Raw genomic sequence first — 23,485 nt, 5'->3', positions numbered from 1 at the left:
TCCTTACGGGTTGTGGGTTCGGCCCAGTCCACCACCGTCTGGATCTTGCGGGGATCAGCTCGAGTCTGGCCCTTCTCCACGATGAAGCCCAGGTAGTCGACAGAGTCCGAGTGGAACCGGCATTTCTCAGCCTTAACGAAGAGCCGGTTGTGGAGGAGGCGTTCTAAAACCCGGCGAACATGCCGGACATGCTCCTCGAGTGTCCTGGAAAAAATGAGGATGTCATCCAGGTAGACTACCACAAAGTCATCGAGCATGTCGCGGAGAACATCATTTATGAGTGCCTGGAATACTGCCGGGGCGTTGGTGAGGCCGAACGGCATTACCAGGTACTCATAAAGGCCATGGGGTGTCTTAAAAGCGGTCTTCCACTCATCCCCTCTCCGGATCCGGACCAGATGGTAGGCACTCCGGAGATCCAGCTTGGTAAAGACCGTTGCCTGAGTGAGGGGCTCGAGAGTGGAACTCATCAGAGGAAGGGGATATTTGTTCTTAATGGTTATATTGTTCAGTTGGCGGTAATCAATGCAGGGACGTAGACCACCGTCTTTTCTCTTCACAAAAAAGAAACCAGCTGCCACCTGGGAGGACGACGGTCGAATGAGCCCTGCCGCCAACGACTCGGAGATGTATTCCTCCATGGCAGCCTTCTCAGGTATAGACACGCTGTACAAACGGCTACCGGGCAGGGCAGCCCCAGGGCGGAGGTCGATAGCACAGTCATAAGGCCGATGTGGGGTTTAGGGACTGAGCCCGGGTCTTGCTGAAGACCTCCCCGAGATCATGATAGGAGGAACAGAGGAGAGGTCAGGAGCGGGAACACTGGAGGCAGTACGAGGGAGCGGACCAGGAGCAGCTTGAAGACACTGGGCATGGCAGGAGGGGCTCCACTCCAAGATTGTGCCAGAGGACCAGGCGATGAGTGGCTCATGCTTCATAAGCCAGGGGCGGCCCAGAACCACAGGGATTAATGGGGAATGGATGACAAAAAACTGGATTCTCTCCGCGTGGTTCCCTGCAACGGTGAGAGAGAGAGAGCCGGAACGTTGTGTGACACTGGCTCGTCGCCCATCCAGTGCGAAGGTCTTCGTGGGTCTCTCCAGTCTCTCTAGTGGGATATCGGCCTGGTTAGCAAATTCCGAGTCCAGGAAACACTCATCTGCCCCAGAGTCAATAAGCGCACCAACTGTGAGTTTCTGGCTGGCCCATGCGAGAGTAACGCTCACCAGACGGTTAGCAGGAGTGGGGTTGCGGGAACAGGAAAGGCGGCTCATCAGGATCTCCCGAGGTCCTGGTGAGCCTAATCTTTTGGCAAGACTGGGCAGTTGCTGATACGATGTCCCTTCTGGCCGCAGTAGAGACAGAGGCCTGCCTTGAAACGGGCCTCTCGTTCCGCCGGAGTAAGGCGTGTGCGTCCCACCTGCATAGGTTCCTCCCCGGTCAATGTCTGGGATGTGGCGGGAACCCCCAAAGGGGGATTAACATGAGCAGGGGTGCTGGCCGATTGGGAAGTGGGCAGTGTTCCCCGTGGAGCTCGCTCGCGCCTCCTCTCCCGGAGGCGTCCATCGATACGAGTAGCGAGGTGGATCAGGTCGTCAAGGAAGGTAGGTTCCTCTCGGGTGGCTAGTTGATCCTTCACGGCGTCACTGAGACCCTTCTGGAAAGTGACACGAAGCGACTGGTCATTCCAACCACTCTCCGCCGCGGCCAGCCTGAACTCCACTGCGTAGTCTGCAACACTGCCGCTGCCCTGCTGGATACTGCTTAGTCGCGTGCCAGGGTCCCGGCCATAGAAGGGGTGATGGAAAACCTTCCGAAGTTCAGCCACAAATTCCCAGTAAGAGAGGCAGAACCCGGCCCCCATGGACCAGGAGGCAGTAGCCCACTGTGCTGCCCGGCCTGTGAGGAGGTTGGTCATGTAAGCAACCCGAGCTGCATCGGATGAGAACATGCTTTTCTCCCCGAGTTAAGCACCTTCACCTTCATCTTCACCTTCATCTTCTTCCGCTTATCCGGGGTCGGGTCGCGGCGGCAGCAGCTTTAGGAGGGACTCCCAGACCTCCCTCTCCCCAGCCACTTCCTCCAGCTCATCCCGGGGGATCCCAAGGCGTTCCCAGGCCAGCCGAGAGACGTAGTCTCTCCAGCGCGTCCTGGGTCGTCCCCGGGGTCTCCTACCGGTGGGACATGCCCGGAACACCTCCCCGGGGAGGCTTCCAGGAGGCATCCTGATGAGATGCCCGAGCCACCTCATCTGGCTCCTCTCAACGTAGAGGAGCAGTGGCTCTACTCCGAGTCTCTCCCGGATGACCGAGCTTCTCACCCTATCTCTAAGGGAGAGCCCGGACATCCTGCGGAGGAAACTCATTTCAGCCGCTTGTATCCTGGACCTCGTTCTTTCGGTCACGACCCATAGCTCGTGACCATAGGTGAGGGCAGGAGCGTAGATCGACCGGTAAATCGAGAGCTTTGCCATTTGGCTCAGCTCTCTCTTCACCACGACGGACCGGTACAGAGTCCGCATTACTGCCGACGCTGCACCGATCCGCCTGTCGATCTCACGCTCCAACCTGCCCTCACTCGTGAACAAGACCCCAAGATACTTGAACTCCTCCACTTGGGGCAGGATCTCATCCCCGATCCGAAGAGGGCATTCCACCCTTTTCCGACCGAGGACCATGGACTCGGATTTGGAGGTGCTGACCCTCATCCCGACCGCTTCACACTCGGCTGCGAACCGCTCCAGTGAGAGCTGGAGATCACGGCCTGAAGAAGCCAACAGCACCATGACATCTGCAAAAAGCAGTGACGAGATGCTGAGGTCCCCAAACCGGACCCCCTCAATGCCTCGGCTGCGCCTAGAAATTCTGTCCATAAAAATTATGAACAGAATCGGTGACAAAGGGCAGTTAACCCTCACTGGGAACGAATCCGACTTACTGCCGGAAATGCGGACCAAACTCTGGCATCGGTGATACAGGGACCGAACCGCCCTTATCAGTTGGCTCGGCACCCCGTACTCCCGAAGCACCCTCCAGAGAACCTCCCGAGGTACACGGTCGAACGCCTTCTCCAAGTCCACAAAGCACATGTGGACCGGTTGGGCGAACTCCCATGCACCCTCGAGGATCCTGCCGAGGGTGTAGAGCTGGTCCACTGTTCCACGGCCAGGACGAAAGCCACACTGCTCCTCCTGAATCCGAGGTTCGACCTCCCGACGGATCCTCCTCTCCAGCACCCCTGAATAGACCTTAACAGGGAGGCTGAGGAGTGTGATTCCCCTGTAATTGGAACACACCCTCCGGTCCCCCTTCTTAAAGAGGGGAACCACCACACCAGTCTGCCAATCCAGAGGCACCGTCCACGATGTCCACGCAATGCTGTAGAGGCGTATCAGCCAAGACAGCCCCACAACATCCAGAGCCTTTAAGAACTCCGGACGGATCTCATCCACCCCCGGGGCCTTGTCACCAAGGAGTTTTTTAACTACCTCAGTGACTTCGACCTCAGAGATTGGAGAGTCCGCCTCAGAGTCCTCAGGCCCTGCTTCCACAAAGGAAGGCGTGTTGGTGGAATTGAGGAGGTCTTCGAAGTATTTCCCCCATCGACTCACTACATCCCGAGTCGAGGTCAGCAGCACACCATCTCCACTGTAAACAGTGTTGACCATGCACTGCTTCCCCCTCCTGAGACGCCGGATCGTGGACCAGAATTTCCTCGAAGCCGTCCGGAAGTCATTCTCCATGGCCTCGCCAAACTCCTCCCACACCCGAGTTTTTGCCTCAGCACCGCCGAAGCTGCGTTCCGCTTGGCCATCCGGTACCTGTCAGCTGCCTCCGGAGTCCTGCAGTCCAAAAAGGCCCTATAGGACTCCTTCCTCAGCTTGATGGCATCCCTTAGCGCCGGTGTCCACCAGCGGGTTCGGGGATTGCCGCCACGACAGGCACCAAGAACCTTACGGCCACAGCTCCGGTCGGCTGCCTCAACAATGGAGGCGCGGAACAAGGTCCACTCGGACTCAATGTCTCCCGCCTCCCCCGGGACGTGGGAAAAGCTCTGCCGGAGGTGGGAGTTGAAGCTCTTCCTGACAGGGGATTCTGCCAGACGTTCCCAGCAGACCCTCACAGAGCATTTGGGTCTGCCAGGTCGGACCGGCATCTTCCCCCACCATCGGAGCCAACCCACCACCAGGTGGTGATCAGTTGACAGCTCCGCCCCTCTCTTTACCCGAGTGTCCAAAACATGCGGCCGCAAATCCGATGACACAACTACAAGGTCGATCAACAAACTGCGGCCTAGGGTGTCCTGGTGCAAAGTGCACACATGGACACCATTATGCTTGAACATGGTGTTCATTATAGAAAATCCGTGTCGAGCACAGAAGTCCAATAATAGAACACCGCTCGGGTTCAGATCGGGGGGGGGCGTTCCTCCCCATCACGCCCTTCCAGGTCTCACTGTCATTGCCCACATGAGCATTGAAGTCACCCAGTAGAACGATGGAGTCCCCAGAAGGAGCGCTCTCCAGCACTTCCTCCAGGGACTCTAAGAAGGGTGGGTACTCTGAGCTGCCGTTCGGTGCATAGACACAAACCCCATGACCGGCCCGGCCACCAGGCGCTCGCCTTCGAGCCCCACCTCCAGGCCTGGCTACAGAGAGGGGCCCCGGTGACCCGCGTCCGGGCCAGGGAAAACGACATCCATGTATTTTATTCATCATAAGGGGTCTTCTGAGCCGTGCTTTGTCTGGCCCCTCACCTAGAACCCTTCTGCCATGGGTGACCCTACCAGGGGCATGAAGCCCCAGACAACATGGCTCCTAGGATCATAGGGGCACGCAAACCCCTCCACCACGATAAGGTGACGACTCACGGAGGGGTGTATCTTATGTTGAGAGAGGAATTACTGAAGATTGTTTGACAAGCGTATTGATGTAATGAACATATAAACTCCTCAGAAAAAAAAAATTCTGATTTTTTTTAATCAATACTCTGTATACTTAGTTACTATGTTTCTTTTGTCTTACAATGCCTTCTTGACCTTAAAATATTCTTAATGACCCAAATTTTCCAGAATAATTCATTGCAAAATGAATTTTTTTTTTTAACTATGCTTACCTGATCTATGGTTATTCTTTTCCATTTGTGACTAACAAAAACAAAGATGTTACATTTTGCTTGAAATGTCCTGAAATTGACTGCTTAAATATGTGATATATTACTTGTATATTAAAAATTGTGTCTTTCCATAGAAGGCATCTGTACAACATTATAATACTTTATTTTTATATACCAACATTCAGATGCAGTCAGGAAATACATAGTGGATGAAGAGTGAGTTTATTGAATGCAATAAAATATTACTACTGTTTATTAAAGAAGCATTCACTTAATACAATGTAGCTGCTGAAAACAACCATACAATGGTTTTGCATAACGTCTTGGGTCATTTTAATAAAGCCCTAGAATTTTTATATAACTGGAACATAATACCAAATGCAAGCTGTTTCTATAAAATTCTAAAAACAGTGAAGGAACGAATACAAAGTTTGTTTCTATTTGACCAATAAGAACAGTGAACAAAATATGTTGTGTTAATGCAACTTACAACGGATAATTAACGGAGTTATGGTTATTAACAAAATTAAACAATATCCATGACCCAGATATTGCTTTCGAGAATGGCATTGAATTCTGATCGGAAGTCTGGGAAATTTTCATAGCTGTCAGCAATGCACAAAACCTTTCCACACGTGTGCCCCACTGGTCTTCTACTAAACTCTGTCATTTGTTGAAACTCCACCAGGATGGTGTCTGTGACAATAAGATCAGATCCAGTGCAAAACCGGAGACATTTCTGAAGCTTGAGTTCATCCAACTCTCTGATGAACCTTTTCAGATGATTCACCACTTCCTTCTGCGTTGAGGTTAAATCATTTGGAAATTTCAGCAGTTGGCAGACCTTTTTGGAAGTAGGTTGCAAGTCAGAGCACAACTTGTTAAGTGCGTCAGGACTTATGAAGTCATGGTGAAAAGTAACCTCCCTCAGCAGTCAATAACAAACATGGGCTTTTGGACAAGCTCTTTGTGCGCTATTTCCTGCAGTATTGTGGGAAAGGTTTCAGGTGTGATTCTCTTTCTACACCCGTAGCTATCAAGAACTTCCACAAGATCATCTTGGTCCACTTCTGAAAAGTCCTTCATTGCGTCCATCAAAACGTCACGCTCCTGGCTGCTCACAAACTGCAGAAAGTGGGCCCTTGGATCACTGTAGACACAGTTGAAAAGCACTTGCACTTGGAAAGGAAACGCAAGTTTGTTTGGGAAATAGCAACAATCTTGGTAACCTTTTATAAGTATTCTCCCAAATGCTTTCCACTTTGCTGCAGAAAAATCATGACGGAGAAATGGCACTTTAATTGATGTACCAAGGGTGCATCGGTCATAGAATTCCTGCCAGAAACAGGTGAGAACATCTCTCAGTACTCCAGACCCAACACCTGTTTCTTCTCTATCATCTGGGAGTATGCGTTTCACACTGAGTGGTTTGTTCAATATTTCTTCTTTACAGAATGCTCTTATCATATCATTCAATGTGTCAGTGGAGTGGACAGTTATAGTCAACACATCCTGTGGATCAGGTGGATTGAGGGGCATAGCAGGACCATCGTAGATCATTGTGACTTCTGTATCTTCTATTGTGTCACATGTGGGACCAAAAATAATTTCTGAATCAACAGAAATGTTGAATGGCTGGTAGACTTCATTTGAATAAACAGAGACCTCGTCACTTTCTGCGGCATTGTATTCACTGCCATTGACTGACGTAACTTCCTCGTGTGTGTGGACATCATCTTGGTTGTCTTTTGGTCTTGTTGCAATGTAAAAACGCAACAATGTTAGCTTTGCAGCCTCGTACATATAGCCGATGGAATGGCAGGTGTCATCACTGAGGCAGTTTTGTTTGAAATCCCAAACCTCAAACTCAAAGTCCAATTGTGATCCTTTGGGAGAAATTGCATCTGGGAAAAATAGTTTTTTTCCTTCCTTGAGAATGTCTTTCAACCCAGCTTCTGTGGACATTTGAAGTTTTCTGGTACCCCCTCCCTGCTTCTCCCTTACCTGTTTGGTTATCTTTCCATCACTGTGTATCCATCCGATTGCAATATTTCTTGTTGTTTTCTGCTTCTTTGTCTCTTGTGGTTGTGTCTTTGAGGTGGTGTCCTCTTTGTCACTATCTTTCCTGAGTTTCATTTTTTCACATAGTTTTTCTAAAAGTCCGTTTTTTCTTTTGGATGTAGGCTGTTTCGTCTTACAAAAATTAAAGAGTGCAATCTGGTCTCCATAGAGATGTAATTGGCAAGAGTGGCATCGTCCATCAGCGCGATGACATCACTGTCAATCTGCACGATGATAGAAAAAAAAATCCATCACACAGAATCACTTCATTTGAAAGAATGAAGCACAAATATAATACTTATTGTAAATCAAATCCACACTCGACAAACATGTTGCAACTGTTTAATCTTTAAGAATTTATTAAGCCACATTTATACCTGAAGTCTGTGTTTTTCTATTTCATTTTATACACTACTTCAATCATCAGTTCACTTAATGTGAGTGTGTACATACTTAAAAGTCAGAGAGGCATAAGGGGTTTGATGCCGCGAGTCGCGGTGTTTTACCGACGCTTTGTGACGTTGCCGTGACGTGTATGTATATATATATGTATATTTATAATCATACATGACGTCATCGGTTTAATGAAACTATGTATATATATATATATATATATATATATATATATACATTTATAATCGTACATTACGTCATCGGTTGAATGAAACTGACTACTGAATGAACAAAAATACGCATAATGCTTCTTTGGCCCTAATCCTCTTCCATAGAATTCTGACTTTAAAGTCAGAATTCTGAGAAAAAAAAAAGTCAGAATCATGTCATCATGTGTTTTTTTTTTTTCGTCACTGGCCCTAATCCTCTTCCGTCCGTAAATTTGGCATGATAAAAAGTGCTCTTTTTTCGCTCTTTTGAGGCTCGAGAGGCCCCCGACAGCACTTTTTATTATGCCAAATGAACCAGAGTGACGGGAGAGCGATATTTCAGAAAACATGCTTAACTCGGTGAGAAAATGCGATTTAGGCAAGAAAAAAAAAAATGCGCGCAAAACATAAACCAAACATTTCAGGTGGTCATTTCTTCATGTTGAATGATCAACTTGGTACTCTCCAGCCCCCAACAGCACTTTTTATTATGCCAAATTAATCAGAGTGACGGGAAAGCGACATTTCAGAAAACGTGCTTAACTCGGCGAGAAAATGCGATTTAGGCAAGAAAAATTAAAACGCGCGTAAAACATAAACCAAACGTTTCAGGTGGTCATTTCTTCATGTGGAGTGATCAACTTGGTACTCTCGAGCCCCCAACAGCAATTTTTATTATGCCAAATTAACCAGAGTGACGGGACAGCGACATTTCAGAAAACGTACTTAACTCGGCGAGAAAATGCGATTTAGGCAAGAAAAATAAAAACGCGTGTAAAACAGAAAAAAAAACTTTTCAGGTGGTCATTTCTTCATGTGCAATGATCAACTGGGTACTCTCGAGCCCCCAACAGAACTTTTTACAATGCCAAATTAACCAGAGTGACGGGAGAGCGACATTTCAGAAAACGCGCTAAACTCGGCGAGAAAATGCGATATCGGCAATAAAAATAAAAACGCGTGTAAAACATTAAAAAAACGTTTCAGGTTGTCATTTCTTCATGTGCAATGATCAACTCTGCACTCTCGACCCCCCAAAAGCACTTTTTATTTGGCCAAATTAACCAGAGTGACGGGAGAGCTACAATTCAGACAACGTGCTTAACTCGGCAAGAAAATGCGATTTAGGCAATAAAAATAAAAACGCGTGTAAAACAAACAAAAAACGTTGAAGGTGGTAATTTCTTGTGGAATGATCAACTTGGTACTCTCGAGCCCCCAACACCACTTTTTATTGTGCCAAATTAACCAGAGTGACGGGAGAGCGACAATTCAGTCCCCAATATCACTTTTTACAAAATCCAGCTGGAGCTCACGAGTGGCTGCCATCGCATTATCACGCCGGTTTAGAGTTACGGGAGGCCGGCTAAGCATTTTCAACAGCCCGTGGAGCTTCCAACGGGACTTCCAGCTGGAGCTCAAGGGGGCTTCTTTCGGCAATATCACGTCGGGTTAGAGTTCCAGGGGACCGGCTAAGTATTTTTAACGGCCCGTGGAGCTTTCAGCGGACTTCCAGCTGGACCTCAGGGGGGATTTTTTCGGCAATATCAGAAGGGGTGAGAGTTCCATGCGGCCGGCTAAACATTTTTACCGGATCGTGGAGCTTCCAGCTGACTTCCAGCTGGAGCTCGGGGGGGGGGGGGTTTGGCAGTATTACACCGTCTTAGGCTTCCAGGACCTCGGCTAAGCATTTTTACTGGGTCATGGAGCTTTTACCGGACTTTTAGCTGGAGCTCTGGGAGGGGCTTCTTTCGGCAATTTGACGCCGGCTTAGGCTTCCAGGACCTCGGCCAGGCATTTTCCCTGGATCATGGAAGTCCCAGGGGACCTCACCTCTGTGGCTGGAAAAAATATATGGAAGAAAGAGCCACCTCCGTGGCTGGAAGTCAGAGCCAGCTTCGTGCCTGGAAGTAAGTGCCACCTCCGTGGCTGGAAGTCAGAGCCACCTCCGTGGCTGCCTGGCTGCCTGGCTGGATGGCTGGCTGGATGGATGGATGGATGGATGGATGGATGGATGGATGGATGGATGGATGGATGGACGGACGGACGGACGGACGGACGGACGGACGGACGGACGGACGGACGGACGGACGGACGGATGGATGGATGGAAGAAAGAGCCACCTCCGTGGCTGGAAGACAGAGCCAGCTCCGTGCCTGGAAGTCAGAGCCACCTCCGTAGCTGGATGGATGGATGGATGGATGGATGGATGGATGGATGGATGGATGGATGGATGGATGGATGGATGGATGGATGGATGGATGGATGGATGGATGGATGGATGGATGGATGGATGGATGGATGGATGGATGGATGGATGGATGGATGGATGGAAGAAAGAGCCACCTCCGTGGCTGGAAGTCATAGCCAGCTCCGTGCCTGTAAGTCAGAGCCAGCTCCGTGGCTGGAAGAGCCAACCAAAGCACTGAGGCCTGCCACTCAACCACGCCAGAGTTCCAGCCGATTGGCCTCACTCTCTCACAGGCCCCGCCTGGAGGTCCCCAGGCTTAGGGTTTCCGACTAAGGTTTCTGACCAGGGTTTCCAACGAGTTTTGGGATTGCTAATTGGGGTTTCGAACTAGGGTTAGGGTTTCCAACTAGGGTTTTAAACCAAAGTTAGGGTTTCGAACTGGGTTTTAAAACTAGGGTTAGGGTTTCCAACAAGGGTTTCAAACTACTTTTAGCGTTTCTAAGATTGGGGTTTGGAGTTAATTTAATGCATTTTAAAAGTAAGATGATGTTTGTTTTAATATAATATAATATAATATAATATAATATAATATAATATAATAATTAACTTTTTGGCCTGCGTCCAAAAGTAATTGCCGACCCCTGCTGTAAAGCTTTATTGTTTTATTTTGTAATTGTAGTTGAAGCATGGCATCTGAGGAGGGCAGTAATGGGCCACCTCGCCTTTACACTGGTGGAAATCGGAAACAAGAAGGAAAAGGCGATCAAGAAGAAGGCCGAGGAGAACCCAAGATGGACGAGTCGCACTCAAACACAAAGCAGTCGACGGAAACCTGGAACCTGGACGACCCTCCCAACAGCCGCCTGTTCCTGGTGGCCAGTCGCACGGTCACCGAAGAGGAGCTCCGGGAGCGGTTCTCGGTGTTTGGCGACGTCCAGGGCGTGTGGGTTGTCAAAGACAAGCAGACAAAAGAGTCCAAAGGCATTTGCTACGTCAAGTTCGCCAAATCGTCTCAGGCCTGCCTGGCCATGGAGGAAATGCACGGGAAAGCCATGCTTGACGGAACCAAACCCATCAAGGTCGGAACTGACAATAATATTTAGCCCGGTTTACTGCGGTCACTCAATATGCCCGAACAGTTACCACCTATGCCAGTGTAACGAAGCTAATAGTTTTTTATTTATCTTGAAATATTTCTTTTTAATGGTTGGGAATTAAATATCAATTAGTCTTTTCAAATTATTTGTCTTGTTTTGTAATATTTGCGCACTCTTTTTGATCTTGCCTGTCGGGCTTCCGTAGCATCTTACTTCTCTAGATTGGTGCAGGCAGCAAATACATTGTAGAAACTAGTCAATGGAATGTCTTCTTTAAACCCAACACACGTGACACAACCATGCCAACAGTTTTGTAGTAGCGGCTGAATAAGCTCAGTGTGGCCTCAAACCCATGCTTTCAAACGCTACCTTTTTTTTAGTATTCAAACGCTACCTTTTTTTTGGTACAATTCTGCCTTTGAACCTTGATTTCAAACCCGAACCCATTTTTGCAACTGTGACTTTTTGCTTAATACTGTTGGAATTTATTTCTAATTTAACATAAACTCAAGTTACTAATCTGACTCCAATTTGTGACCTTACCCAACTGCCACTCATCCAACAATATGCGCGCTCGTTCTACAATAGAAAGGTATCAGGAAGCCGGCATTTTCACACACGAGTGGATTTATTCCTAACACACAGATCTAATACAAGCACCTGGGTCTCGGGTCACTCTCAATACAGCTCTGGACGCCTCTGTTGCCACCAGCAGACGTACTCCATCCGAGTTGCCCAGCAATGATTTATACTACACAATATGCAAATGGCACAGCAACAAGGCATCCTAGCATTATTCTATTGGCTATGTGTATACTGCAGTTAACTTTAGCTTGCTCTCATTGGTCTTTCTTCCCCTGGAGAGTCACTTGCTGGCTCCTCCTGGTTGTGGTTTTCTCACATTTGTTGTCCACCAGCTGCCACTGGGTGATCTTGTCTCTGCATCCTTCTTGCGGTTAACACCGTTTGTTCTGAAACGTTCCGTTCTTCCAACACCCTTGCACCACATATCTTATCTTGTTCCACCTGTCAAACACTCAGCACTTTACTTTTTCACACTTTCATACACAGGATGTTAGCAACTACTTTAAGCTCAAACTCTTATGTTCCTTTAATACTTAGTTAATTTAATAGAACCACACTGAATTATTGTAATGGATCCACAAAATATGAGGTTTGTGTCTGTGTTGCAGCGTTCTGGAAATATTTGAAGGGCTATTTCAGAAAGTTTTAAATTGTCTCTAACTAATGAGTAATTTTAACTGAAGTGGAATGAACACACCCTTAAGCCATTAAAATAGCATTGCCACCTTCTCTGAATAATATTAGGTGATAACATTCACTGACTAGATTGAAACTGCCTTCCTCTTTGTATGAGTAATATATATATTTGAGAGTATCACACTGCAATACTATATAATAACATTGATGAACAATGATGCTTTGTTGTCTCGCTGTAGGTGTTTATCGCCCAGTCGCGCTCGTCGTCCAGCCACAGAGACGTGGAAGATGAAGAACTGACCAGGATCTTTGTTATGATCCCTAAAACCTTCTCTGAAGAAGACCTGAGGGACACTTTTAAGGTACGTGCTGCCACTTGGGTCTTATGTAGCAATGAACATAGCAAATTGTTATGTTTTGGACAGATGAAGGCATTTGTTGACAATGTTTAAACTTGCTCCTCCCGCATTTAGGAAAATGGGCCATTTTGAAACTCAAGCTTAGTTAAAACGGCACAGCCAAGTCAGTACTTTTTTTTTGTTATTCTGACGAAAGGTTCTATCAAGGTTTTATTTTAAAAGTCGAATAGGTCAGGACCTTTTAATTTTTTTTTTCCACCCAGGGTTTGGAGCAAAACAACCAAATACTTGAGGGATGTTGCTGTGATATGTTCACAAATCAGACCTTGACACAAAATGGAGGAAACCATTTTTGTTTCTGAAAATTGGTTCTCGTGATTCTTTACTGTGTTATGAAGATAAAATTCTGTTACTATTTTAGCTGGGAATTTGTGTCTCTAGAAAAGTTGCGGTGGTAGTCTTCACAAGTGCTGCAAAAGGCTGTTGTTTGTTGACATCGTTTTCCTCCAATAAAGATATTGTCTCTGTCTTTGGCGTTCCCTCAGGAGTACGGCGACATTGAATATTGCGTCGTCATCAAGAACAAACAGACGGGGGAGAGTAAAGGTTTGGGCTACGTCAGGTACTTCAAACCCTCCCAAGCCGCCTTGGCCATCGAGAACTGCGACAAAGGTAAGACCCCTTCTTTTGCAACTTTTATTGACAAAGTTGACATTAGAAAAATGTCACCATGACGATAATCTGGTCATGGTTTCCACCCGTTTTACTTCTGTATTGTGAAATCCCCACTTGTTTAGTTGATGTGCGTGTGCATGGCCTTTGCCTCAGCCTACAGGGCCATTCTGGCGGAGCCTCGCAGCAAAGCTTCCTACTCCTCCGAAGACTACAACAACACTGCAACCAGGAGCGACTACTCTGGCGGCACCGATTCCATGACCGTGTACCCCTTCAACATGTCCGAATCCGTCAGCTACCCCATGATGGACTACCGCGGCGGGGCCGACTTGACCCGCTGTCTAATGGTGTCAACTCGCGCTGCGCTCACCCAGGAGCAGATTTTTGCGCTGTTTGACCTCATCCCAGGAATGGAATACTGCGAGCTGCAGCGGGACGCATACGGGATGAGCAAAGGTGGGGGTGGCTGGGTGTTGGGCCACATCGTGATTCTTTGAATGGTTTTACATTGGTGTGCTTGCAGGGCACGCCATGATTCGCTACAGCAACCTGGGCTCAGCATTTTACGCCAAAGACAAACTGAACGGATTTGAGTATCCGCCAGGAAACAGACTGGTTGTCAATTTTATGGATGATGGAGAAGATCGTAACGGGTAAAGCCCCAACAAAGAAACGTCAAACCCCACCAAGATGGCTGACACTTCTTGGCAGGGCTGAAATAAGGGGACAGCTATTTGACATATACTTTGTGTTTGTGTTTAGTTCAGTAAGTAGAATGGCCATGCAGTTTGTGGCCACCCAGGTGATGTCATCGGTGTGGAACGGAGCCCCCAATAGCCAAGGCATCAAATCCGCCACTTCTCATCTGGTACATTTGCACTGTTCTGCCTTTCTGCATGTCGATGCACAAAAGAAGTCACCCATGTCAAGTGTGACAAAAGGTGCTCATCCCCGCCAGGGATTCGCCGGGGCGCCTCCCGTGTCCCGGATCCAGACGGACGTTAGCTTGCCGCCACCTAAGAAACATGCGCCCCCCGAAAGCAAGACAAAGGAGCGCTTGTTTTTGGTCTTCAGCCCTGCCCCTTTGCCTGTGGACGTGCTGGAGGACGTTTTCTGGTAAGTGCCCCACGCGGCCAATCGCTTGTAATAGTCACTCGTGCTGGAGGCTTCATAAGGGACACAGCCTGAACCAAGAGCCGCTTGCTCACTTGTACTGAAGCACACTGAGATAATTCTCATATTTCAAATACCTTGACCAGGGTGGGCCAAGAACCTCGTCTTTTTTTTTTAACTGGTTTGTTTGTTTGTTTGTTTGTTTGTTTGTTTGTAGCCGCTTCGGTTCCCTGATAGAGGTTCACTTGGTTCCAGGCAGGAATGTTGGTTACGCAAAGTATGCTGAGAAGCAGGTAAAAATCCAGTCTGATTTAAAACAAAGTAAAAAAAAAAAGCGATTGCAAATGTTAAGTGTGTTTCGGCTTCTTGCATCGAGTGTGCCAATGAGGCCATGGCGATGCTCCACAGCCGTGTGGTCAACGGCGTAAAGATGAAGGTGATGCTGGCAGATCCACCCAGAGAGGAGTCGCACAAAAGGCTTCGCACGTACTAACACGCCGACACCCGGCAGGTAAGTTTGCCACAGTGGCCCTTTTGACTATCTTCAGAAATGGCAAAAGAAGTCACGTGCAGCTCGGTATTGGTCAAACAAAATGGCCGTAGCGTTGTCTATTTGTGTTCCAGAGGTCAGGAGGGACAAAAAAAGTCAAACTAACCACTGTAATGCACCCAGTTGCGTTTCTTTGCCTCGTGTAAACATCACTTTGACAAAATTATACAGAAAGTGACCTTTTCTCCCCCCCGTTGTTTTGCATTCACATATGCTGACGTTTGTGCATGAGTAACTGTGTAGCTTCTTGTTCTCCAGGCGACTGTTGTCATGACAAAATGACCCGACCTGACAGACCTGACGACCCACATGGACAGGACACCTGTTGACACGACCTTTAACTTCCGTCTGACCTTACGCATCTGCTCGCTGACCTTGCCCTGACCTTCAATGTGAGCTTTCAGTGGGTCGTTTTTTTTTTTTTTTAAATAAATTCCTTTACTTTTCAGTCAAGTCTCATTTCATACTGCTGTGAGCAGGTAGAATGGACAGGGGGTTTAAAATCACACATTTTGACATGAGACAATTTTGCAATTAGACTGAAGTTAAAGCTCCTACAAGTTGCAATTTTTACTTGGGTTTTTATTTTGTATGTCCAAATGTGTTCCCGCTGTGACATCTTTCCAAGTCAAAATAAAAGCAGCAGATCAACAGCAGAACTTTTTGTTTTCTCTTCTATGCTTTGCCTGTTGGTGCACTTTTAAAACATACTAATTAATGAAGTGAGACCATGTGGGTGCACAGTATTTTTATTTTTTATTCCTGTTCAATGACATCACTCACCTGTTGGTTGCGAGAGGCTGCCTAGACCAGAGGGCCCCTCCTCCCAATTTCTCTTTCGCGCAACAATGTAGAGGCAGCTCATTGTATACATGGGATACTGCAGAGTTTTGGTGAAAGAACAGACTAATTTCTTAGAACAGAATCACAGCTGTTCATTTCATCCACTACATTTCCTCGCTGTGACTATTTTAATCATTGCAGGGGGAAAAAAGCATAGAAGTTGGAAGTGGGGGAGGACCCTGGCGGTCACGTGACCACGTGATTGAGCTTTTGTTAGTCTCTGCAACTTAAAAATCAAAACTTAAAGTGTCCATGCATCCATCCATCTGTGTCATCTCCATGTTGCGCTCAGTCGTTCAGTGCCAGCGTGTTGAGCTCTTCGTCCAGTTCCTCCAGATCTTCCCCGGTGAACAAGTTCTCGTCCACAGGTACGTCGCCATCGTCCTCGTCTTCCCCTCCTTCAGCCTCCCCATCTCCCTCATCCCCCCGCAGCCCGTTGGCATCAGAGCCGCCGCATGCGCCGTTTAGCTGTTCTATTGACAGGAAAAAGAAAAAAAGCAAGCTCACAATTTGCTCACCTATTTTTGGCCTTGATGTTTTGTTGGCAGCAAGAAATTATGTTGTCGTCAATTGAGGAGCTTATTTAGACAAAAGTAATGCTTTGTCCCTTTGTGTGTGCGTGCGTGTGTGTGTGATGTGTTGCTCTTGCCGTATGGCGGCACAGCACACGCGTTATGTTCAAAAGTGCAATAACTCGTTTCCCCCTCCATTCCGTGGGGTTGTTTGAAAGTCGGCCAACAATTTTAAAATCTTGTGCCCGGGCTTAAGCAGCTGAAAATGAATCAGCCATTGTGTGTCCCTCCTTGCCCACACATGCCAGGGCATGTGTGGGCAAGGAGGGACACACAATGGCTGGATCGTGATCGTATTATTACCACGGGCTCGTCTTTTTTGCTTTAACAAATTCCTGGCGCAACCATGGTTTTTTTTTTTTTTTGTAGCCGCGCCACGCTTGTGTGTGGCTCAGTCTTGTCATTTCCTTACGGTTGTCCTGGTCCATCTTCTGACTCTTACTCGTGGCAGTGAAGCGGTCCACGGCAGCCACAGTGATTCCCGTGTTATCCACTTCTTGAGGAACAAAGCGGGACAGGTCTATGTCCTGGACCTGCATGGTGTCATCCTGCAGCCGCGCGTAAAACGTTTTCGAATGAGCAAGGACATACAAACGTTCGACTGCTACCGATAAAGCCTTTCAAACAATTGGTGTCTAATCTCTGGTTGCGCGACGACTCTGACCTTTTCCTGGTCATAGTCATTGTCATCATCATCATCTCCCCTGTTGGAGTATTGTGTCTCGTCCGCTTCTGCGTCGTCGTCGTCCACCAGCTCTGGTCGGAATTCAAACACCTCACGGCCGCTTACCACCAGGGACTTGCCGGCCTTGAAGTCTGCCTTCTTCTTCTCCATCTCCTCCCGGGCTTTGGCCACCTGGGAGAGATGACTGCTTCATTACTTGCTACAACAGTGACCAAATCACCGGGAGTGAATGTAAAGCGTTCCCACCTTCTCCTGCCGTTTCCTCTTCTTCCAGGCCAGGAACGTCTCCAGGGTGATGCGGGTCACACTGGCACCGAGCGCTGCACGCTGCAGACCAAACAGTAATTTGAACACCTTAACAGACTGACCAATAATGGCCGAAGCATCTTATCACTGCATAAATCTAGTCATACACCCCAATGGTATATTTGGCGAGACAAATTTTAATATTTTTATTTATTTGTTTGTTTATTTATTTGTTTATTTATTTATTTATTTATTTATTTGGACCATGCATTTGAGTAAACTGACTTGATTTTGGCTTAGACAAAGCAGTGGCTTAGCTCACCTCACTCTCTATTAGCTCCTCCATGGAGATCTCCTGGTCCTTCTCCTCCTTTTTCTTGTCCTTCTTCAGCACAAACCCTGGCGGCAGGGCATGCCGGTACATACAATCTCCTCCTCCTGCTGGGCACACCCAAAACCAGCCGTATTTGTTGTTCTCGATGGCGTCCAGAAAGAACTTGCACACCTGCCACACACAGCGCATGACATCCTTCTTAGAATCGTTTGTGAAAATTTGGCATCACAATGATAAAACGCCTCAAAATCTTACGATCTGAGTTTTGGATTTCTTCTTCTCTGCCTCGCCGTGCTTCTTGTTGACAACCTCCTCCAGCTTCTTCTCATCCCAGTTATCCATGGTGTCTATGAGGCCCAGAAGCTCTTTTACTCTTTGTCCTCGTTCAACCACTTTTCCATCGCTCACCTTTCTCCAGCTCCTCGTCCCGCTCGTCCACGTAGACGCTCCTCTTCTCGCACTTTCTCTCCATTGATAAGTCGTGACTGAACTTACACTTGTCTCCTTTGGTGCACTGGCCTTGCTTGTAGAACGCGCACAGCACTGACTTGGGGTCCACACCTCAAAGAACGAGAAAAACACAAGAGTATGTGATCAGTTTCTAAAAAAAAAAAAAAAAAAAAAAAAAAAACATTGATTTGAATGGTGTTACCTTTGTTGACTTTCTGGGCAGCGACGACTGGCTTGAAGAGCTCATTGAGCTCATCCAACTCTTTCTTCTTGTCTGTCTTCTTGTTGGCCTTTTCGGCCTCCGCCTGAGCCACCTGCGCATGTGCGCATGACATGACTCAAGAGTTTTGGGCACATTTGATACCAAAATCCAATGTTTCTGACTGACCTGTCGGGCGTTTTGTTGTCCGTATTTGACTTGCTGCGTGACGTTCTTGATGAATTTCTGTTGCTTGGCGCCTTTCTTGTTCTTCAAGCCAAACGTTTTATCCTGGAGTACAGAGTAAATTGATGGTGAATTACAACAACAAGAATGAAGACAAAAAGATCTGTGTCAAAGAACAGTAAACTGTACAATCCACGCCCTGGATATCATTTTGGGGTATAAAAAGAATCAGAGTGCCAGGTGGAAAACACAAATCCCTGGGCTACATTAGAGGATGCAGAGGAGAAAAGGTAAGCACTCAGAAACCGCAGCTACTCAAATTCAAGAAAATATTACTTGTGTGTTGGGTTATGTGGTAACAAGTAGTTGCTTCAAATGAGGATCTCAGTATTTACAAACGCTTTAAAACTAGAATTGCCATTTCCCTTAATAGTTATTGCCACGCATCGACCTAGTTACTGTTCCAACGCATGAAGAACATTAGTATACATGAGATGTGGCTCAAGTTAGTTCGACGTGAACAAATAGAAAAGAGGACACGCCACCAACGAGCCACCGACTAAATGTAGGGCATATAATATGTCAGGTTTGAATTAGCTTTTTGCTGACATTATCGATGAAGTTCTTTAAACGCCGTATAACTGCTACCCACGACGTCATGACCAGCAGGTCGTGATGACGTTGGCAAGCTTGCGTTCCACGGGGGCCGAGACAGGACTGATCTTAGCTCAGTTGTACTAGTACGAAATCTTTGAGTAATTCTGACACAACTAAAACACGTTGGGGAAATAACGTTCATTGAGCTGTTCGTGTGAGGACGTTCGCTCGCGTGCTAGCACCTTAGCAGCGACTGCTAGCCGCACGCTGACATGCTAACTCGTGATTTCCTTCTTTTAAAAAATACCTCAATAATTTTTTCCTTCTTCTTTTCCTGCGTTTTTTTATTCCCTGCGACTGGAGCCGGCTTCTTCGGGGGCATTTTGTCTTCGGTGGAGGTCTGGTGTTTGCGAAAGCCAAGCTTTAAAAAATAAAAAAAAGGTCCAAATATTCGATGTGATCAGTTTCACATTAGCTACTTGATGCTCATGCGGCGCCGCACCAATGACGCTCCACCCACACACGTGATTTGTCGTCGCGCTGTGACGTTATTACGCTACGGATGACGTGAACTGCCATTTATGACGCGGTGAATAAGCATTGCGGTTGCATAATTCCCGTTCAAAAGTTTGGGGTCGCAAAGAAACTTTTGGAGGAAACAAAAACATTTGTTTTTTAGATCAAATTGATAAGGAAGATGCTCTACACATTATGATTATTATTTAAAAACATTACTTCCCCCTCCCTTTTTTTTTTTTTAAATAAGGTAATTTCGAAGTGATCAGTCCGAATTTTGGAACATACTACCCTCCAGCACGCCGGCCGCGTTACAATTCAATTTTGAATAAATGACTGCAAAACAACCCCCGAAGGTCAATTACTTATTTATTTTAATGCAAACATGTAACTTTAGATAGATAGATAGATAGATAGATAGATAGATAGATAGATAGATAGATAGATAGATAGATAGATAGATAGATAGATAGATAGATAGATAGATAGATAGATAGATAGATAGATAGATAGATAGATAGATAGATAGATAGATAGATAGATAGATAGACGGACGGACGGACGGACGGACGGACGGACGGACGGACGGACGGACGGACGGACGGACGGACGGACGGACGGACGGACGGACGGATCCATCTTTTGACACCATCGCTCAAGCCCCTGGTATTTAAAGATGCAGAGTTAAAACTGGAAAGAAAAAAGACACAAACTAAATACTAAAACAAAATAAGTAAGATACTGTACTCACGTAAAAGTAGTAGCGTATGCAAGCTCAAAACGAGAATCGGTACAGATAATGGATGGATGGACTTGGAGAAGGTCAGTGTGTCTCCAAAGATCATCCATCCATCCATCCATCCATCCATCCATCCATCCATTTTCTGTAACGCTTTGTCCCCACGGGGGTCACGGGCCTGCTGGAGCCTATCCCAGCAGTCATCAGGCAGTGGGCGGAGGACACCCTGAACTGATTACCAGCCAATTGTGGGGCACACAGAGACAAACAGTCATCCACTCTCGCACTCACACCTAGGGGCAATTTGAAGTGCTCAATCAGCTCAATCATGTTTTTGGGATGTGGGAGGAAACCGGAGTGCCCAGGGAAAACCCACGCAGGCACAGAGACACGGAAGTGGAATCGAACTCGCACCCTCCAAACTGTGAGGCGGATGTGCTATCTAAAAAAAGACAATCGACCTCCAAAAGTTATTCAATGTCAACATACCAAACTGGTTTTATAAACATACAAACTTGAACCCTGCCTAGTTAACCTTAAGAAATTCAGCTTTAGTGAAACAAAAGCAACTTTAACAGAATTAAAGAATTATTGAGATAACTTATGCTCTTCCTACCATAGATTGGCGATGTTTTAATAATCTATACAGTCAGTCAGGGCTTACCCAAACTTCGTTGATATAACCGGCGTGCCCTTGCTACTAGACGTTCTTTCGTTCTGGTCTTGCTTGCTCCATTTTAGCCTGAACCATTTTTCCCAAGGCGATGCATGATGTCCACAGCGTTGTCCCAGAGATGATATCCACTGCGGTGCAATCTTGCCCAAGATGACGTTTTAGGCCTTGGATCAACCAAGACACGGAGGGGAGGGAGGGGGCGACCATATTCCTCATTAAAAGTGGGCGTTTCTGAAGGTATTATTTCATTATTTCTACAAAATGAATGAATAAAATAGAACATGATAGCTTTTTTCGTTTGCCTTATCAAGAAACACATAAACTCCGCTAATTGATGAAAATTGGAGTCTTGTCGCTTTTTGTGTCCTCATGTTTTTTTTTGTTTTTTTTTTTTCAAATCAAAACTCAAACAACCGGACGTAAAACCTAATGGTTTTTGTTCCAAATCAAAACTAAACCCAACCAGGCGTAAAACCTTGCACTTTCCCTTTTGAGCAGTAGATGTCAGTGTTGTTCAATCAAGCAGCCCAGCATGCGTCTTGGCTCTGACAAGTCCACAAATAAGCCAATAAACATTGATTTGATTGCGCCGAAGGCAATCCAATCCTGAGTTGTCTTGGAAAACAAATCGGGGGAGTTTAGGGAAACTTTAAAAGTTTCTGTGAATACAATATGAGGCGTGAATTAAAGCGTGTGCGTTTCACATGGCCAGAAAAGCCTCACTTGGGTTTTTCCCACTCTGTTCTTTATTGCGAATTGAGTGTAACGGTCGTTATACAGTGCTGCCATCTGTCCCATGGACAAAAGTCTTTTTTATTATCCCCTCTAACGCTTTTATCCGATGCTTCATTACGACACGCCTGCCATGTGCTTTATTGGCTTTTTGGATGAGATTCCGGGCATGAGCGGCAGCTGCAGTCTGAACGGCTCCTCAGCTCAGCACAAATCATGCAAATAGCAACTAAGCAAGAAGAATTTCACTGCACGATTCCAAGTTGGGCCGAGTAGTGCAGATTCCACATGAACAAGTACTGTTTGATGTTGCGAGCAAGATCTGATGGTTCACTTTAGTCATTCGACCTTCGTGCTGGATTATCTCACTTGTGAAGACAAAGAGTGCACTCGTTTACAAATTAGGGGACGTTTTGGTGCAAGTAGTGAGGTTGCCCGCGAGTTGGGCCTTGCAGGTGTTAATAGTGCAGCACGGAAATTTGATTGCATACTAAAAGGAACAAGTGTTGGAACAAAGAGGTCATGAGTAGCTTCATGTAGGAGAAGGCAATGGGAGGAATGCTGAGAGGTCTTTCCATGTTTTGTGCTTTGTCAGTGTCGTGGCTTGAGGGCTGCAAGGGCAACCAGCAGGAGTTTTCCCGCTTCAGCTGCCGATTTCACTTGATTTAATTACGTTTGCCTTCAACTTGCTCGTATGATTTCATCTGGCGCCTTTGACACGTGTGGCCTGGCTCCGCGCGCTGCCCGTCCCGCTGCCTGGCCTGACGGTCGGCGTGGAACAGAATGCTCCTGATTTGCATTTTGTCCGTTTGAATCAAAGTTAACCAATGACTGGAGAACAGCCACGTTTTTTCTCGACGAATACTGGTCATTTAAAATCAAGGTTCACTCACTTTGGACAGAAAGCGAAGGAAGGGGGGAGTCCTGCTCCATCAGCCTTACTGTACGCTGGGTGAAGTTTCATTTCCAAGTTGGCCGTACCCGTGAAACTTGACTTCCCCCCTCCCATAAAAACATCCGGGCAGGTGAGCTTCAGAGATGGATTGATGACTCCAAAAGTCAGTCGTGCTTCAGCTTGGCTGTCAGAGCCTCTGCACTTGCATGTTAGTCCAAGTCCAGTGTTGCTCATCTTCTGTAGGTTGATTGCTTTATTAGTCATGAATACAATTAAAAATCGCCAGAAAAACAAACACCTTTCCTGTTTTCTTATTCTTGTGGTAATGAAGAAACTATTAAAATGAGAATGAATGACAATTATATGATGCAAGTTAATTTGATTTATTTTTAGATCTGATTTTTAGAATCACCAAATGATTCCCGAGCGCGGCGCCGCTGCTGCTCACTGCTCCCCTCTCCCCCAGGGGATGGATCAAAATCACATGGGGATGGGTTAAATGCAGAGGACAGAGCCCTTTGAGACTGCTTGTGGTTTAGGGCTATATAAAAAAAACTTGACTTGACTTGATCTCAGGTGCAGCATTTTCTAGAGCCATGTCGTTGCATCTCCATAGTTATTCTGCCCGCGTGTGTATTTGTGCATTTGCACGTGCACGCGTGTGTTCCAAGGCAGCTCCGCTGCCGCCTTGGCTGTGCACTTTGTAAAGCTTCTTACTGTCAGTCACACGCTTGCCACTTTGTCTGCTTGATGGCGCTCGCAGGCTTTATTGCCGCCCTCGCCTCCCCGCCGCAACCTTTTATTAGCTCGAGCGACGCTCTTTAAAAAGTCT

General features: G+C 46.8%; 3 protein-coding genes across 4 annotated transcripts; 1 reads left to right on the top strand and 2 right to left on the bottom strand.

The window, feature by feature from the left end:
* Positions 1–5,917: 5,917 nt before the first annotated feature.
* LOC147050466 (uncharacterized) lies at positions 5,918–7,617 on the bottom strand. The gene has a single exon (XM_085922391.1). It carries the CDS (start codon positions 7,248–7,250, stop codon positions 6,042–6,044), a length of 1,209 nt encoding a protein of 402 aa, XP_085778517.1. The 5' UTR covers positions 7,251–7,617; the 3' UTR covers positions 5,918–6,041.
* Positions 7,618–10,681: 3,064 nt separating this feature from the next.
* Positions 10,682–15,431, top strand: rbm45 (RNA binding motif protein 45). Its single transcript, XM_085922169.1, has 10 exons — positions 10,682–11,047; positions 12,526–12,648; positions 13,191–13,317; positions 13,474–13,776; positions 13,844–13,973; positions 14,083–14,188; positions 14,279–14,436; positions 14,651–14,726; positions 14,810–14,944; positions 15,242–15,431. Exons 1-9 carry the CDS (start codon positions 10,760–10,762, stop codon positions 14,924–14,926), a joined length of 1,428 nt encoding a protein of 475 aa, XP_085778295.1. The 5' UTR covers positions 10,682–10,759; the 3' UTR covers positions 14,927–14,944; positions 15,242–15,431.
* Positions 15,432–15,716: 285 nt separating this feature from the next.
* On the bottom strand, positions 15,717–19,634 carry zc3h15 (zinc finger CCCH-type containing 15). Of its 2 annotated transcripts, none has more exons than XM_085922170.1 (10): positions 19,403–19,634; positions 18,502–18,603; positions 18,316–18,427; positions 18,072–18,224; positions 17,919–18,010; positions 17,652–17,834; positions 17,330–17,410; positions 17,063–17,254; positions 16,811–16,946; positions 15,717–16,299 (listed from the first exon to the last, which is right to left on the bottom strand). In XM_085922170.1, exons 1-10 carry the CDS (start codon positions 19,475–19,477, stop codon positions 16,115–16,117), a joined length of 1,311 nt encoding a protein of 436 aa, XP_085778296.1. In that variant the 5' UTR covers positions 19,478–19,634; the 3' UTR covers positions 15,717–16,114. The 2 variants fall into 2 exon arrangements, with proteins under 2 accessions (XP_085778296.1, XP_085778297.1); XM_085922171.1 differs by having other exon boundaries at positions 18,316–18,418.
* Between the last annotated feature and the right edge of the window lie 3,851 nt (positions 19,635–23,485).

The sequence above is a fragment of the Syngnathus leptorhynchus genome, chromosome 10, assembly GCF_054491065.1.
Source record: "Syngnathus leptorhynchus isolate UIUO chromosome 10, UIUO_Slep, whole genome shotgun sequence".
Taxonomy (NCBI): Eukaryota; Metazoa; Chordata; class Actinopteri; order Syngnathiformes; family Syngnathidae; genus Syngnathus; species Syngnathus leptorhynchus.
Note: the sequence above shows the minus strand (reverse complement) of the source record. Positions and strands in the feature narration are given on the sequence as shown.